The sequence below is a fragment of the Hibiscus syriacus genome, unplaced genomic scaffold (assembly GCF_006381635.1).
Source record: "Hibiscus syriacus cultivar Baekdansim isolate YM2019G1 unplaced genomic scaffold, ASM638163v2 tig00113124_pilon, whole genome shotgun sequence".
Classification (NCBI taxonomy): Eukaryota; Viridiplantae; Streptophyta; class Magnoliopsida; order Malvales; family Malvaceae; genus Hibiscus; species Hibiscus syriacus.
The window spans coordinates 3,122,005-3,136,712 of NW_024063444.1; the positions used below are offsets into that span (position 1 = coordinate 3,122,005).

The 14,708-nt window shown below is 34.4% G+C and overlaps 2 protein-coding genes and 1 long non-coding RNA gene across 5 annotated transcripts; all 3 read right to left on the minus strand.

Moving 5' to 3' along the window:
* Nucleotides 1–4,694: 4,694 nt before the first annotated feature.
* Nucleotides 4,695–7,405, minus strand: LOC120185825 (methyl-CpG-binding domain-containing protein 11-like). Of its 3 annotated transcripts, none has more exons than XM_039189933.1 (4): nucleotides 7,307–7,404; nucleotides 7,154–7,225; nucleotides 5,117–5,831; nucleotides 4,695–4,717 (listed from the first exon to the last, which is right to left on the minus strand). In XM_039189933.1, the coding sequence occupies exons 1-4, from the start codon at nucleotides 7,382–7,384 to the stop codon at nucleotides 4,710–4,712; spliced, it is 873 nt and encodes a 290-aa protein (XP_039045864.1). In that variant the 5' UTR covers nucleotides 7,385–7,404; the 3' UTR covers nucleotides 4,695–4,709. The 3 variants fall into 3 exon arrangements, with proteins under 3 accessions (XP_039045864.1, XP_039045863.1, XP_039045862.1); XM_039189932.1 differs by having other exon boundaries at nucleotides 4,695–4,720; XM_039189931.1 differs by lacking the exon at nucleotides 4,695–4,717 and having other exon boundaries at nucleotides 4,892–5,831; nucleotides 7,307–7,405.
* Nucleotides 7,406–8,865: 1,460 nt separating this feature from the next.
* Nucleotides 8,866–9,847, minus strand: LOC120185770. The gene is made up of 2 exons (XM_039189895.1): nucleotides 9,699–9,847; nucleotides 8,866–9,190 (listed from the first exon to the last, which is right to left on the minus strand). Exons 1-2 carry the CDS (start codon nucleotides 9,845–9,847, stop codon nucleotides 8,866–8,868), a joined length of 474 nt encoding a protein of 157 aa, XP_039045826.1.
* A 238-nt stretch (nucleotides 9,848–10,085) lies between these two features.
* Nucleotides 10,086–11,783, minus strand: LOC120185826. Its single transcript, XR_005522158.1, has 3 exons — nucleotides 11,710–11,783; nucleotides 10,913–10,983; nucleotides 10,086–10,171 (listed from the first exon to the last, which is right to left on the minus strand). It is a non-coding gene; the product is annotated as an uncharacterized LOC120185826 (long non-coding RNA).
* Nucleotides 11,784–14,708: the final 2,925 nt, after the last annotated feature.

Genomic DNA, 14,708 nt, shown 5'->3' on the forward strand with positions numbered 1-14,708 from the left:
TTACACATTTTTGCAGGCCTAAACCCGAGCCCAAGTACAAGCCTCACTCAGAGCCTAGACAAGCAACCCAGTAGCACCCAACAGCCCACAAGTACCAGAACCCATGACCTGACTCAAAGTCCACCAAGAAGATCCAGACCCAATTAGGGTTTTCTTCCCTTCAACTCCAACCGTCGCCGTTTGGCCTTCTAGATTTCAGTCAGTGCGTGGAATCCACCACCCTTCTCCCCTCGCGCGTGAGCCACTGTCGTGCACTCCCGAGCCGGCCATCATCAGCAACCTATCAAACAGAAGCCAAATCAACCCCAAGATATCATCTAGATTTCCAATATACCCAAAACAGTGATCCAATATGAACAAAAATCAAAACCCCATACCTAAATTCTAATTTTTTCGGGATTTAATCTTGCAAAATTAGAAACACCATTCCCCTATCATTCTAGATATCATCATCTCACCAAACAAAGCAATCAACCATAAATAAAAAACCAGATTAAAAAAAAGGGGATTGGGGGAGTTAAAAAAATAGAGAGAGGGAGCTTCGAAGAGAGATTTGGAGAGAGAAAAAATAAATACAAAAGAAAGAAGGAGGAGAGAAAGATAGTGGCTTATCTCGGCCGAACGCCGATGAGCCAAGGGTCTCCGGAGCCGAATGTTTCTTCATAGATCTATGGCGTTTGAGCCATTTTTAGGCCAAACCGAGCTCAAACCCGCCTTCACGGAGAGAAGACACTTTGAATAATATCTTCCTCTCTCTTCTCCGATGTCGTCGTACGACGACGACTTCCGATCAATGGCGGCTGACACGGCGGAGCTCCATCGAAATCTGGGCTTCGGTTGAAGCCTTGAGAGAATTTTCTCTCTGGTCTCTCTCTCTCTCTCTTATCTCTTATTTCGTTTAAAATGAGATAATGGTCGGTTTATGGTTTATTTAAGCCATTTATATGTGGATCAAAATGACGTCGTTTTAAAGGGGACTTGGGGAGCATTTTCTTGCCTGGGTTATTCACTATAAAGGTCCTCCATATCTTGTAATCCTCTATTTTAGTCATTAATGTTAGTTTCTTTTTAATTCGAGCTCTTGTTTTGTATATGTTGCAATTTAGTCCTGTTATTGTATAGTATGTTATGTTTGTTAATTTTTGAATTTGGTCACAATGTTTTATAATGTTATATTTTAGTCACTAATTTCCTATATTGTGTATTTTTCTTTGATATTCGAATCTGGACACCATATTTGTAAATCTATCATTTTAGTCATTATTTTACATTTGGTTTATTTATTTTTCGGCCTTCATGTTTTTGTTTATTGCAGTTTAGACATAAATACTATTTATGGGTTATTTTCTATTTCTAGTGCCTATAATGTTTAATATTTGTAATCTTGGTTATAGTTTATTTGTAATTATTGTTTTAGTCCTTTTAGTTGTTGTTTTTACTATTTAACCCTTCAAGATTCTATTTTTTTAGTTTTAGTCCTTTAAATATATGTTTTTGCTATTTTAATCCCTTAAATGTCTATTTTTACTATTTTAACCTTTAAGTGTTTATTTTTATTTTTTGGTCCTTTAAGTTTTTATATTTGTTCTTTTGGTCCTTTAACTTTATGTATTTACTGTTTAGCCCTTTTAATTTCTGTTAATTTTATTTTAGTCCTGTAAATACTTATATTTTGATGATTTCATTTTGGTGTGTAATGTTCATTTATTTTTATTTTAGTCATTTATGTATGAATGTATTTTACATATTATGTGGTTATTTGTATTATGTAAATAATGTGTTTAGTTCCATTTAATGTAAATATTTATATTTCCAATTACATTTATTTCCATTATATTTTTATCTATGTATGAAATATTCGATTTTATTTCAAGAACACATATGCGTAGAATGAGCGTGGAAAGTACCACTTGGTCGAAGGGGTACGATCCGGTACGACATTTTAACGACCTAGGAACTTGAAACAAGTCGAATATATTGTACTAATTAATTTATTCAAATGATGCAATGTGTGTTATTTTAAGTAACAATTTACTTTATTTTATGTGAATGTAAACTTCAAATTTCTTTAATTTGTATTTGATTCACGTTTTAGTTAATCAATTTATTTTGTTGTATGTAAACATCATTTTTTTATTTATATTCGATTCGCATATTTATTGTTATTGATGAGGGAATATTTTTTACGGATAAGAAATAGACGAGATAGCTTTCCCGATGGAGGATTGCTAATCTCGAGATTTCTTTTCAAGTTAAAGAATTTTCTTTAATTAATTAATTCAAAGCAAATTAATTAAATTTCAATAAACTGATCATATTTTAACTTTATATTCGATTCATGATTTTCACCATTTCGACAACGTATAAACGACACAGTACCAATTTCGGGCACAGTGGGGGTGCTAATCATTCCTCACGCGTAACCGACTCCCTAACCCGTTTTAATCGAATCTTTGTAAACGCAGACCAATTTTTGTCTAAAAATGATTTTTCTTAAAATTATTTTTAAAAGACGTTTTTTAGGTATTCGACCTAACTAATCCAAAGGTCGACGGCGACTCACTTTTCCATTTTTATTCAAATCAATTCAAATTCAACCAATTTTCCAAAAAATTAAACTCATAATCGTTTTTTAAAATAATATTTAATTATTTTTCTAAAAAATGGTTATGACAATAATTTAAACTAGAAAGTTGAATTCATGTACTAATTTAAATTTTAATCACTGAAAATTTAAAATATTTGCACTTTGAAATAATTTGTAGGAATTTAAGTTTAGATACTTGATTGAAAAAAATGTTAAATTAAACTAACAAGTCAATTCGGGTACCAAAATATATATTTACCCATAATTTTTTAAGAAAGAAAAAGGTGATTGAAGTTGCACGCGTGGGTGAGATGGGATACCAAGAGAAGGGTGCCGCTTGCCCCACCTCCGAAATGTGAGAAGGATGAGGATAACGTTATAGATTTAACTAAATTGAAATGAAAATTTGGGATCCGAACTAATGTTTTTAGGGTAAACTCCGATAATGGTCATTTTCTTTAAATTTTGTTCACTTTTAGTCATTAGTTTCAAAATTAATAAGATTTTAACCAGTTATGTTATCAATTTATAAATATTTTGGTTACTATAACGTTAAATGCAATTAGTTTAATAAGATGATGTGTTTTTAAAAGGAGTTAATTTTTAATTAGACTCTTAAACTCTTGATAAAATATAAATTTAACCTCTAAACTTTAGATAAATATCAGATCTTTAAATTTTAGATTAATTTATGAATCTGACCAAGATCTTTCATCTGTTGACTTTCACTTACTACCAGTCAGTCATCGATGTCGAGGATTGTTAATCCTTCAATTTACATTTCACTCTATTTTAACATCCTAAACGTAAATTTAATGTTTGTTTCATTATTTTTTTAAAATGTATTTGTTTCATTAAAATTATCTTAAACCTTATAAATATAACCTAAAACTCTTTGGTAAGGTTTCCTTCGAAAGTAAATTATAATAATAAATTTAACATTGATATTCTTTTAAAAACAAAAGCATTAAAAACCTAATTTTATGTAGTAATCAAATCCATAACATAAAAAATAAACAGTGTAATGCATTGCAGTAATTTCCTTCCCTTAAAACTCATCGATAGTTGTATTTGATGACTTCTTACTGTCGGTTCCAAGCGACGACCCATCTTTTCCACGCCCTCCCAAACTTTTTCTTCCCTAATTTCATCTTTACATTCATTTCACAGATGATGACACCACGATAAGGAGGAAGAAGAAGAGAGCTGGTTTATACCGATTGAAGATGATCCTACACAGATTAGTCGAAGACTAGGTCGTCGGTTTTTCTTATGGAGTGATTTGTTGGAAGTTTCGTATGTATTCCAACCCTCAATGAACACATGCAGTAGCCTTGATACCAACAATCCATGCATATCAGAGGAAGAAAACAGGAGATTTTGGTATTTAGGCAGGCAGCTGCATTGGTGGATATATATATTAATCAATGTCAAAAGAAAGCCTGGTGTTCACTTTGAAACAAGCATGCAAAGAGAGATGCTTGGTTCATTTATGAAATCACATTACAAACATGTATCAGCCAAAGAATAATATGCCCTTCGTCTTAGCTACTCAATTCTACAACATCCCGAATTTCCTTGGAAGGGATTTCAATATGCAAAGATCATAACAAAAAATAGGATTAATTCAACCAATGAGATTGGTTCAGTTATAAGCAATTAATCTCTCGCTTAAACAAGATTTCAAGTTTGAATTCTTGTATATGTAAAAAAAATCTTGTTGAGAGACTCACCGATAAAAGCTAGGTGTGCGATGAGAGTTAATCCAGATATTTTATATTTTTTCCATGTATTTTTTTTATTGAAAATCTATTTTTGCCCCTAAAATTTTGTAAGTTTAAATTTACCCCTAAAAATTTCATAAGATCAAGTTCACCCCTTAATATAAAAATATGCGTATGTGCCCTATTTGTGTCATGCTAATAAAATGAGCCACGAGAAGAAACATGAGACCTTGACAGAAATATGAGTTACCCTACATGCTTTAATTAGAAGATAACACGGCTGCACATTAAACAAGTGGACGACTGTTCCACAAACAGGGAACGATGCAATTGTTCCAACAAATCATGCGATATCACATTCTTGCCATTGCCCTTCTTTCCAGCTTTCACCACTCTTCCTAGTAACCTGCTAAAAATCGGCAAAAGAAACATCCACATTGTGTCAACAACATATCAAAGCATACACAAAACATAGTGCAGTTAATCAGTGGCATAACATGTAAAGTTCAATCTGAAACTTGAGCAACAAACCATAAATCATGGGTTCAAGGTTTCCACGATCCAAGTTCTGCACAATGTTACAAAAGTTGCAGTGCTTGTACCTACTTCTTACAGGGATACAGGTTGATTGTTATCCCACTGACAACCAAATCTAGCAGAAACATCATTAATGTTACAGTCATCCATGGAATCACAGAGGTTACACAGACAAATACAACTAGGATTTGGATTATTTAGCTGCTCACAGGAGCGGCAGCTCCTCTAGGTGGTGTAGTATTAGCTTGTTCACTTTCTTTAACCTTACCATTTTCGATCATCTCTGCATCTACTGCCTTGCCCTTTTCCTCTACCTGTAAACATTGTTTCTCTTCGGCTTCTCCCTCGGATATAGGGACTTCTACATTTGGATTCTCTTTCTCCACTCCCCCGTTAGCTCCCAGCATCACAGTTTCCGTATTTTCTGGTTGTTTCTCACATTTACCATTCTCTGTCTCTGCCTGAGTTTCTGGCACATTTTCTGTAGGGGCTTCCTCCTTTTCCTTTTCAGTTTGAATCCCATCTTCGGCAGGTTTCTCTTGAACCTGCATTGGAGTCGGGGATTCTTCAATCCCAGCGGCATCTTCTTTTTTGTCAGCCTCTGCAGTTTCTGGAACCTTAACATCCTTACCGGCTTCTTCTTGCCCAGCTTCCTCCATCTTGGCATCAGTTTCTTTCTCACCTTCGGCTTTTACAGGATTGGCCTCTGTTTCCTTTTCTTCCTTCTTAGCACTCAATGATTTTCGGACTCGCTTCTTTGGGGTTTCCTTTTCCGGTGTTGGAGTAGCCTTGGCCTTTTCAATGATCCTTGACGATCTTCTAGGGGTCTCACCGGTACCCCAATCAAACTCCTTTATTGGTGGATTACCGGGGTGTGCTTTTAGGTACTGCTCCAACTGTCTCCTGTTACTAATCTCCTCCCCAGTTGGTGCAATGAACACGACCTCGGTCTTCCTTGGTGAACCAGCTTTCTTGGGGAAAAACTGAAAAAATAAAGAAAGAAAGAAAGACATGTTATGCATGTAAACTACAGCCGTCAAATCAAATAGAGACAAAACACAGTAACTTGGACGCTAAAATATGCAATTCAAAATGTTTAATTGACATCCTGCAGATCAATGTTTCTTGGGCTTGGGGGATAATATCATATACAAGTGTACGTAAGTACTTTGCTTGATTTTCCTAAGTTTTTCCATGGCCTCCATACACATGCACTAATACGTGTTGGATATGGGTACTATAAGAATTAAGAGTTTGAGCGGCATAGCTCTGTGCACAGAGATGTGGTAAACCATTCTTGTTATCTGAATAGTATTATAAATGTGGATGCCAACAAAATCGAAACTAAGACAAAAAGATAAGGTCTAACATTGCAGGAAAAATCTGTAGGTAAAAAGTCATCTTCTTGATTACACCATTAGTTTACATTGGAAAGTAAATTTAAAAGCTGAAAGAACACGAGGAGGGCATGCTGGTTTATCATTCTGGGATTGGTTTTTCAAAGCTCAAAACTTGAGAAACAACAAACCGAAACTCAGAACAAAGAATGCTGACAAAAGTCAAAACTCTACTAAGCAGACGGTAAACAAAACACCAAAGTCAGCTAAAACTGACTGCTGGCACGTCCTTATTGATGATTATGCCCAAAAGTCAAAAGCTTTCCTTTTTGTTTGATCCGTCACTACGAGCGAACGTCTATCTCACAACATCCTATACCAACGAGGCAATTTCAAAATAAATGATTAACCTCAATTTCTTTCAAGTTTTGGAGATTTTTCCCATATTTCGTAGCTACATCGATGGTGTTTTCTCTGGGTTTAAAAAACATTGCTAATTTTAATGAATTCTAAAAGAGAATACAGCAGATGTCGGCTGGAAAAACGAGCATGAAGTTCACTATATAAAGCAAAATAGGAATCCCCTTTTCTCCCAAAAAAAAAAAAAACTTTGGGAAAAATATTTGGAGGAAAATTTAACTACCGTGTAAGAAATTAACTTAACCCTAGAAATGGTTGAAAGATCAAAACTTCAACAAAACCCTAATTTCAACTATTACCAAAAACACAAAGGTAAAAACTTAAAAGCTAACCATAATGATGAAACTACAACCATAAACAAACAAATTGAAGCAAAATATCAATAAACACAAACTTAACAGTAACTTCCCGAATTCACACAAAAAAACACAAATTTTCCAAGGAAAAAAGTCATAACACAAAAAGCAAGGTGCAAAATTTAAAGGAACAAGCAAATTAACGCATAAGTACTCAAACAAGTTAAAAAAATTAAACTTTTTTTTAAATACCATTTTCTTCCAAGAAGCAGGTGCAGGAAGCTCAACAGAAATAACTTCCTCCTTACTCTCCATTATTTTCGCCTGCAAAAGCAACAAATTCTTATCTGAAAAAGAAAACAAAAACCCAAAACAATACCTACTCTGCTTTCTCTGGAATTTTACCTTAAAAAGGGGTTTCTTCTCTCTGCTCCCGCTATTTTGAATTTGTGCTTTTGTGTGGTAAGAAGAAGAAAGGGTCATAAAAACCGTTGTGACTTCAGTTTGGGATTATGTCCTTTTTTTTCTTCCCCAAAATCTAACGTGTGAGTGATAAAATTACGACTAAATGCACGGAAAATTTGGTACATTGAAGCAATATCCAATGAGAAGATGCCAGCTGGTCTTTTGAGGATAGTTCGAGTCGTTTCCATTCTTTGATGAGTTTGGCTTTTGTCTGTAAAAAATGGATTGTTGACACGTGTCTTATATTCGCGGTTTCATCAGACTGTATTTTCCCTCCTCGTGCACACCCAAGCTCCTCAATTTGATTCACGTGACATAGCGCGTGAGTTGATGCTAACGTTGAGAACATAAACTTTTAGTACTAAGGGGTTGTTTGTTTGTCTCTTAATGGAATCATTTAGCTTTGAATGTTGAATCGTTCAGTATTCAGCGTGTTTGTTTCGCACTTCTGAATGATTCAGTGTTGACTGATTCAGCAAAATAGTGTTGAATAATTCATCACAAAAGTATATTCTGAATGATTCGGAGTTATTATCAAACAACATGTCACATTTAGAACTAATTTATACAGAGCCTCTAAATCATTCAGCATTTGAATCATTCAGCGTTTAATCATTCTGAAATAAACAAACAGCCCCTAAACATAAGTTCTTGATTCAATTTAGTACTTTTTTTCTTCAAAGTAGCACATAAACTTGGATTCCGTTATACATGTTACCCCAAATTATAAATCCATTAAATTCAAATAAGGCTCAAGTTAATAAATGAACTTAGTTTTTTTATATTTCAAATTGATTGAAATTTTTAGAGTATCATTTTGAACAAAGAAGTCAAGTTCAAGTACAGATTTGTACTAAGAAGTCAATTTAGTATACTAATTTAAACTTTAACCGGCAATAATTTTGAAATATTGATACTTTGGATAATTTTTATTATAGAATTCACGTTCATTAACTTGATTGAAAAAAATATATAAGTAAATAAAAAAGTCATTCAAGTACCAGATATATATTTACCCATTACCTTTTTACGGAAAAAAAGTGATTGAAATTGCACGCGCTAACACAAGAGTGAGGGTGAGATGGGATACAAAGAGAAGGGTGCCGCTTGCCCCACCTCCAAAACGTGAGAAGATGAGGATAACGTTTTAGGTTTAACTAAATTGAAATGCAAATTTGGGATCCGAACTGATGTTTATTACATGTTATTTAGTTTGTAACTTTTTCCCCCATTTCTAACGCAATAAAATCAAATTCCCAACAGAATAAACAAATTCTAAAAAAATGAATTTCAAAAAATAAATTATATTTTAAAAATAAAAATGTTTAATGTTTAAATTGAGTTGTATATATTTTATGTTTGATAATTTAAAAAAAATGTTTTTAGGCGCATACCTTTTAAGCTTCACCCCATAACATGTCCCAAATCGAATGCTCGTCGGAATAAGGCGGACAAACCCTCACTATAGATTAAGAACAAATACAGATTTAGAGGTCACCCTATCGAATCCCCCTTTCATGCTCAAAACTCTCGCCCACAATGCCATTCAACACCATCGAATACGATACAGAGCACACACATCTTTTGATAAGATTGATCCATTCTATTGCGAACTCCATTCTCCCAAGGATATCCCATACTAGCTTCCACTCAACTCGGTCATAAGTTTTGCTCATATCAAGCTTTAAAGCAAAATATCCCTTTTTCCCCACTCGTTTCGTCTGGAATGGGTGTAACATCTCGTAAGCTGCAATAATGTTATCGGAAATAATCCGACCAGGAACAAACGCACTTTGTGCCTCATCAATACACTGAGGAAGATACCTTTGCATAAGATTGACAATCATTTTGACACAATCATGAAAATGACATTGCAAAGACTTATGGGCCGAAAATGGCTCATACTAGTCGGGGAATCAATATTAGGAATAAGCACAAGATGAGTATGATTTACCATTCTCATGTCATACCAAACATGGGTCAAGACAATACAGAAATATGCTACTTCAGCTCCGAATAATATGCCAAAATATTTGGTAGAAGAGCGCCCCAAGACCGTCCTCTATAGCTGCTTTTAAATGATTTATTGATTTTACAGCACTTGTCACCTCCTCTATTGAATTCACGATTAATCTCACCATTGTCCTCATCCGAAATACAAACAGAGATGCCATTAAGTATATTTGTACTTGTGCTCGGGTTGCTCGAAGTAAAAAATGACTGAAAAAATCTTTCGCTTTGATGCTCATTCCCACTTTGTTGTCGATCATATTCCCATTACCATCGTCTAAAGCTAAGATTTTGTTTCGTCTTTTTTTTTTCTATCGCACACCTATGAAAATAAGATGTGTTATTATCCTCATGCTTCAACCAATTAGACATAGCCCTCTGCTCCCAATAAAGTTCTTGCTTATCAGCTTCTAAATTGAGCTGAAGACAAGTGTCCATAATATTCCTAAGAACCTCGTCCGATGGATCCATCTCAAGTAAATCTGTTAAACGTTGTTGAAGATCCCCGTAACACCCCTAACCCGTACCCGACCCGGATACGAGTCCGAGATATCAAATTGACTTTTTAAAACAATATTATTAACAAAACATTTGGACTTATATTACTAAAATACGATAATATACATAGGTTTATACAAAGTTCACCAAAGAGCATACACAACTTAACTATTTGATTACATTCCAACATTTATTTACATAACAAAATGACCTACTGCTTAAGTTGCTTCTGATCTGATAGTTGCAGGAGTAATGTTATCCCATCTACTTAACCTTGCTTGTCTACTTTCTCGGATCCTACGTGTGAAACACTCACACGCTAAGTCATCGACTTAGTGAGACATAATAATAATAACAATGAAATATAATGATAATGCCATAATGATATGAACTCAATGCAATTTTCATAACCATGTTTCTTACTCATAGGCTGGTCAAATTAACATTCATGAGTTCATATTAATAAGTTCACTAGCCCATGATACAATATTGAGAACCTAAGTTATGCGAGTACCGTGAGGTTGTGCACTATGCTGTCACCACAGCTCGTATAAATGCAACGAAGTGCCATGTAGAATTGCATCGAAGTGCCGCGTAGAAATACACCGTAGTGCCATATAAGATGTCCATAAGGACCACATAGAAATTCCTTAAGAATCATATACATATACCAAGGATCAAGTATGTGTCTCAAAAGACCTCACACATGTTCCAAAAAATACATATATGTCCCGAAGGACCGCGTAGACTCTCTACTCTTGACATGCCAACTATACTTATAGTTCTCATCTACATAACATGGGTTTTTCTCAATTCACATAGTATATTTCATAAACGTATCATTTCCTTACCTTTATCAAATGGCTCATATAACTTTCATACATATTCATCTAAAACATGTTACACAATGCACATGGTACGAATTCATATCATGTTTCATAATATGAAATGAGTCATGTATCAAGGTATTAAATCTAGACTCATCACAACTCTAGAACTGAATATACTACTATAATCATGCTATGCATATGCACTCACCTAGATCCCTTTGTCTTTCCCTCGATCGATCTTACTTCCCAAATGTTCTGGAACTACTTTAGGCTCAGTATCTACATAAATATAAATTTTAAGGCGATTATCAGATGCCTAAACCTTGTAATTTGATACTAATAACTTAAACGAATTTAATGGACCATAATTCATTTTTTTTCTTTAGGGGATATCGATACACTACGGGTGTATCGATACCCAAAATAGCTTCGAAATTTATAGGTATCGATACTTGTCTGTGTGTATCGATACACAGGTATCAATACACTCCTCAATGTATCGATACACCCTAAAGATAACCTTCAAAATTGGTCTTAGTGTATCGGTACCTATTCATAGTGTACTGATACACCCTGCCCAGAACAGACTGTTTTCACCCAAAAATTACCAACACTTTACTCAATTCCATCATATACAACTCCTTTCATACCATTAAAATCAACAACAACCATACTAACTAACTTCTATCATTCTAACAACTTGTAATCTCCCATATCTCATCTAAATTCTTAAAGTTAAGAATCTTATCAAATTTTCCATGTTATTCAAACTTAATTCTAACACTTATAACTTCTTATTCTCATGACAAGTCAAATTCAACATCCAAATTCATTTAAACCTTCTTATTCAAATTTTCACTTAAATGCTTTATATCTTCAATCTTCCATAACTTGTTATTCTTTGCATGTTAAACTACTTTAAACCTTCCTTTAGGTTTCCTAATCTTCCAAGAATCCAAAGCATATCAAATTTTACAAGAATTATTCAACTAGAGGAATTCTTACCTTAGCTCAGAATGCTTCACGTTTGGAGAAGAAGAATGAGGAAGAAAGGTCTGGAAATCTTTGTTCCTCCAAATGTTTCCCACGTGGGTTATAAAATACCCACACAATATTATATTATTTCCCTTACTAAAAGACCCATTTGCCCTTTTAATTCTTCCTTCCTTGCTAAACCATCCTACTTACATATTTCTAATTAAGTCCCTAAATTTTTTAATTTATCAAATTTGATCACAAAATTTTAGAATTTCACAATTTGATCACTAACCCGGTATGGAGGATGTTACAATCCCGACCTATTAACTTCTTTTGCTTGCAAAATCCCCTAAACCATTCATCCAACCCTTTACACATACTATTCAGTCTATCCAACACTTGCTCCTTTGATTCCTGCCACAATCGACTTACCTCCACCTCGCAACTATCTTCCAATAACCAAACAGGAAAATGCCATATATGCACAAATCTACTATTTGTATCAGTTGTTAACAACCAGGGCCGGCCCAATACATGTGCCAGATGGGCCTTAGCCCAGGGCAGCATGTTTGAGGGGGCATCAGACTGTCGGGGTTATAATAAAACATTCGTGAAATACAAAGGCTAAATAATAAATATGCATGTTTTGACGCGGGGACCAAAAGGTATTAATTTAAAAACAAGCATGGCTCCCTCAGTAATAAACCCATTCGCCCAATAATGAAATACCTTGGACCCCTATTAAACGACATCGTTTTATTAAAGTTAAATAACACCTTAAATTAACAAAACCTAATTTCTGCCACACTCAACCTATTACAGCGCCGCTCTGCTCGCCCTTCTCTCTTCCTCACCCTCGCATGGCCGAAAGCAATGGCTCCTCAAGCCAGATAAAATCTGACCGACCACCATATTTTGTTGGCCACTCCTCACTCCGTTCACTGCCAACGACAGCCTGAGGTGCCAAACGACTCCCTAATCGACCTAAACCGCTCGAAACGATTATCCTAACCTCTCATCTTCTCGACTGAATAATCCCCAAACCCATGGACGCCATTTGCTAACCGTAGATCGGTGAAGCTCCACCTCTTGACCACCATCCACGACAATGGATCAAACCCAAAGCCGCTTCTAAATCGAACCTGACCGATCACACCTTCACTCCTGACAATAGCCCCGACGCTCGGCCAAGGTAAGTTCTCTCTTTTCTTTTTGCTTCCTTTTTTTTGTTTTTCACTCGAACTGGTCCACTCTCCCTGTTTTTTATTCTTTAGATTTAGTTTTGTTTCAAAAATTTTATAAAGCTTAATCTCATCTACAACAAAACCCGTACATATATTTGTACGAAAAAATGTATGAAATCATCTTTTTAGGTGATATTTGTAGCCTTGTAGGTTTTGGTTTGTGTTAGTATTGATATTGTTTGACTGTAATTTCTATTACATTTTTGTTTTAAAAAAATTTATATGTCTTGCTATTATACGGTATAAGTATAGGGGCATAAAATTATTATTTCGCCCATGGCATTAAAACTCATTGGATCGACCCTGTTAACAACAATAGGCAACGATCAGAAAAACCAAGTATCAGATGTTGCAAAGAAAAACGAGGGAAAGTATCCGTGCACAAATTATTCGCAACCCCCTATCTAACAATATCCCTAATTAACATGGTTGTTTGTCTCCCCCTCTTCCAAATAAACCACGTACCCGAGAAGTCGAAATTCGGTAAACCACAATCCATCAACACATCACAAAAAGCTGTCATCTGGCACTCGCTCCTAATATTACCACCCTCTTTCTCATAAGCATATATGATTTCATTGAAATCTCCAATGACCAGCCACGAAATATCTGACACGCCATTTAGACGACAAAGCTAGTCCCACGAACTAGCCCTATTCTGCTCTTCCGGCGCACCATAAAACCTAGTACACCTCCATCTTTGCCCATCAATCTCATTTACAATAACATCAATATGCGAATTCGAAACCGATCTTAACATAATATCACAAGATGGAGTATATTTTAAAAGTGAACTTGTATTTAACTATTAAATCATAAGCTTTGGGGTATTCTATAATTTCTTTATTTTAAAAAATGAAATTTAAATTTATAAATGCACGTAGGTATTTAAAATTTAAAACTATATTTACAAATGGTTGTAGGTATTTGAAAATTAAAAATCATATTATATTCCATAAAATTTACTATTTTAGTAAAATATTAAAATACAATATACATAACTAACTTAAAGTATAATTAATAGTTAGCTGAACAATCATACTTTGATCAGTTAATCAAGTTGTTCGCCTTTGTTATCTCATATTCTCTTAGATTATAAATTCTATATTTATTAGAAACATTCTCATTCATTCTCCTAAAGTCTATCTTTCCCTCCTTTATAGGTAGGATTAAGATTAGATGTAGAATTTGTCCAAACAAAAACTAATAATTAAATGATCTAGTGAGATAAAATACAAGATTCATTAAATAAGTTCAGAAGTTTGAATTCTAGCTTTGTGAATAAAACAAACTAAGTCGGGAGTATCGTCTCCAAAATGTCCTTCTAGAATATCAATTCGAATGAATCAATCGATATATTTGATACCGGTGATTATACTTAAAAAAAAGTTATATAAAAAAGTGGAGTAATTATTATTGCTTTCTTGGGTTGTGGCTGTTTTTGACTTTTACAGGTTCTTGGATTTGCCGAGTGTGGAAACTGTTGTTGTGAGTTGAAACTAGTGGTAAAAATGCAAAGCAGGCAGAAGCTGTTACTAGCTCTTCTCTTATCCTCAGTGGTTAGGTGCTCTGTGGCCTAACTTTGACAAGGTTCGAGAGTTGGTATCTCAGCTAAGGCAATGGAAATCAAATTAACTAAAACTTAATTATAATATGAAATGAGGTATTCTAAAATAACTTTTTCAATTAATCTTTATTTTATTTTATTTAACTTGTAAAATTAATCTTTATAGCTTTATTTTGGGAGTGGTTCACATTGTAGATGGTATGAAGAGTCAAACA

Excerpts from the sequence above, each read along its gene's own strand:
- LOC120185825 (XM_039189931.1), bottom strand. The coding sequence starts at position 7,384 with ATGACCCTTTCTTCTTCTTACCACACAAAAGCACAAATTCAAAATAGC. Across the intron at positions 7,226-7,306 it reads AGAAGAAACCCCTTTTTAAG|GCGAAAATAATGGAGAGTAA; the intron begins GTAAAATTCCAG and ends TTGCTTTTGCAG. Across the intron at positions 5,832-7,153 it reads CTGCTTCTTGGAAGAAAATG|TTTTTCCCCAAGAAAGCTGG; the intron begins GTATTTAAAAAA and ends TTATTTTTTCAG.
- LOC120185770 (XM_039189895.1), bottom strand. The coding sequence starts at position 9,847 with ATGGATCCATCGGACGAGGTTCTTAGGAATATTATGGACACTTGTCTT. Across the intron at positions 9,191-9,698 it reads AACACATCTTATTTTCATAG|GTATCTTCCTCAGTGTATTG; the intron begins GTGTGCGATAGA and ends TCTTATGCAAAG.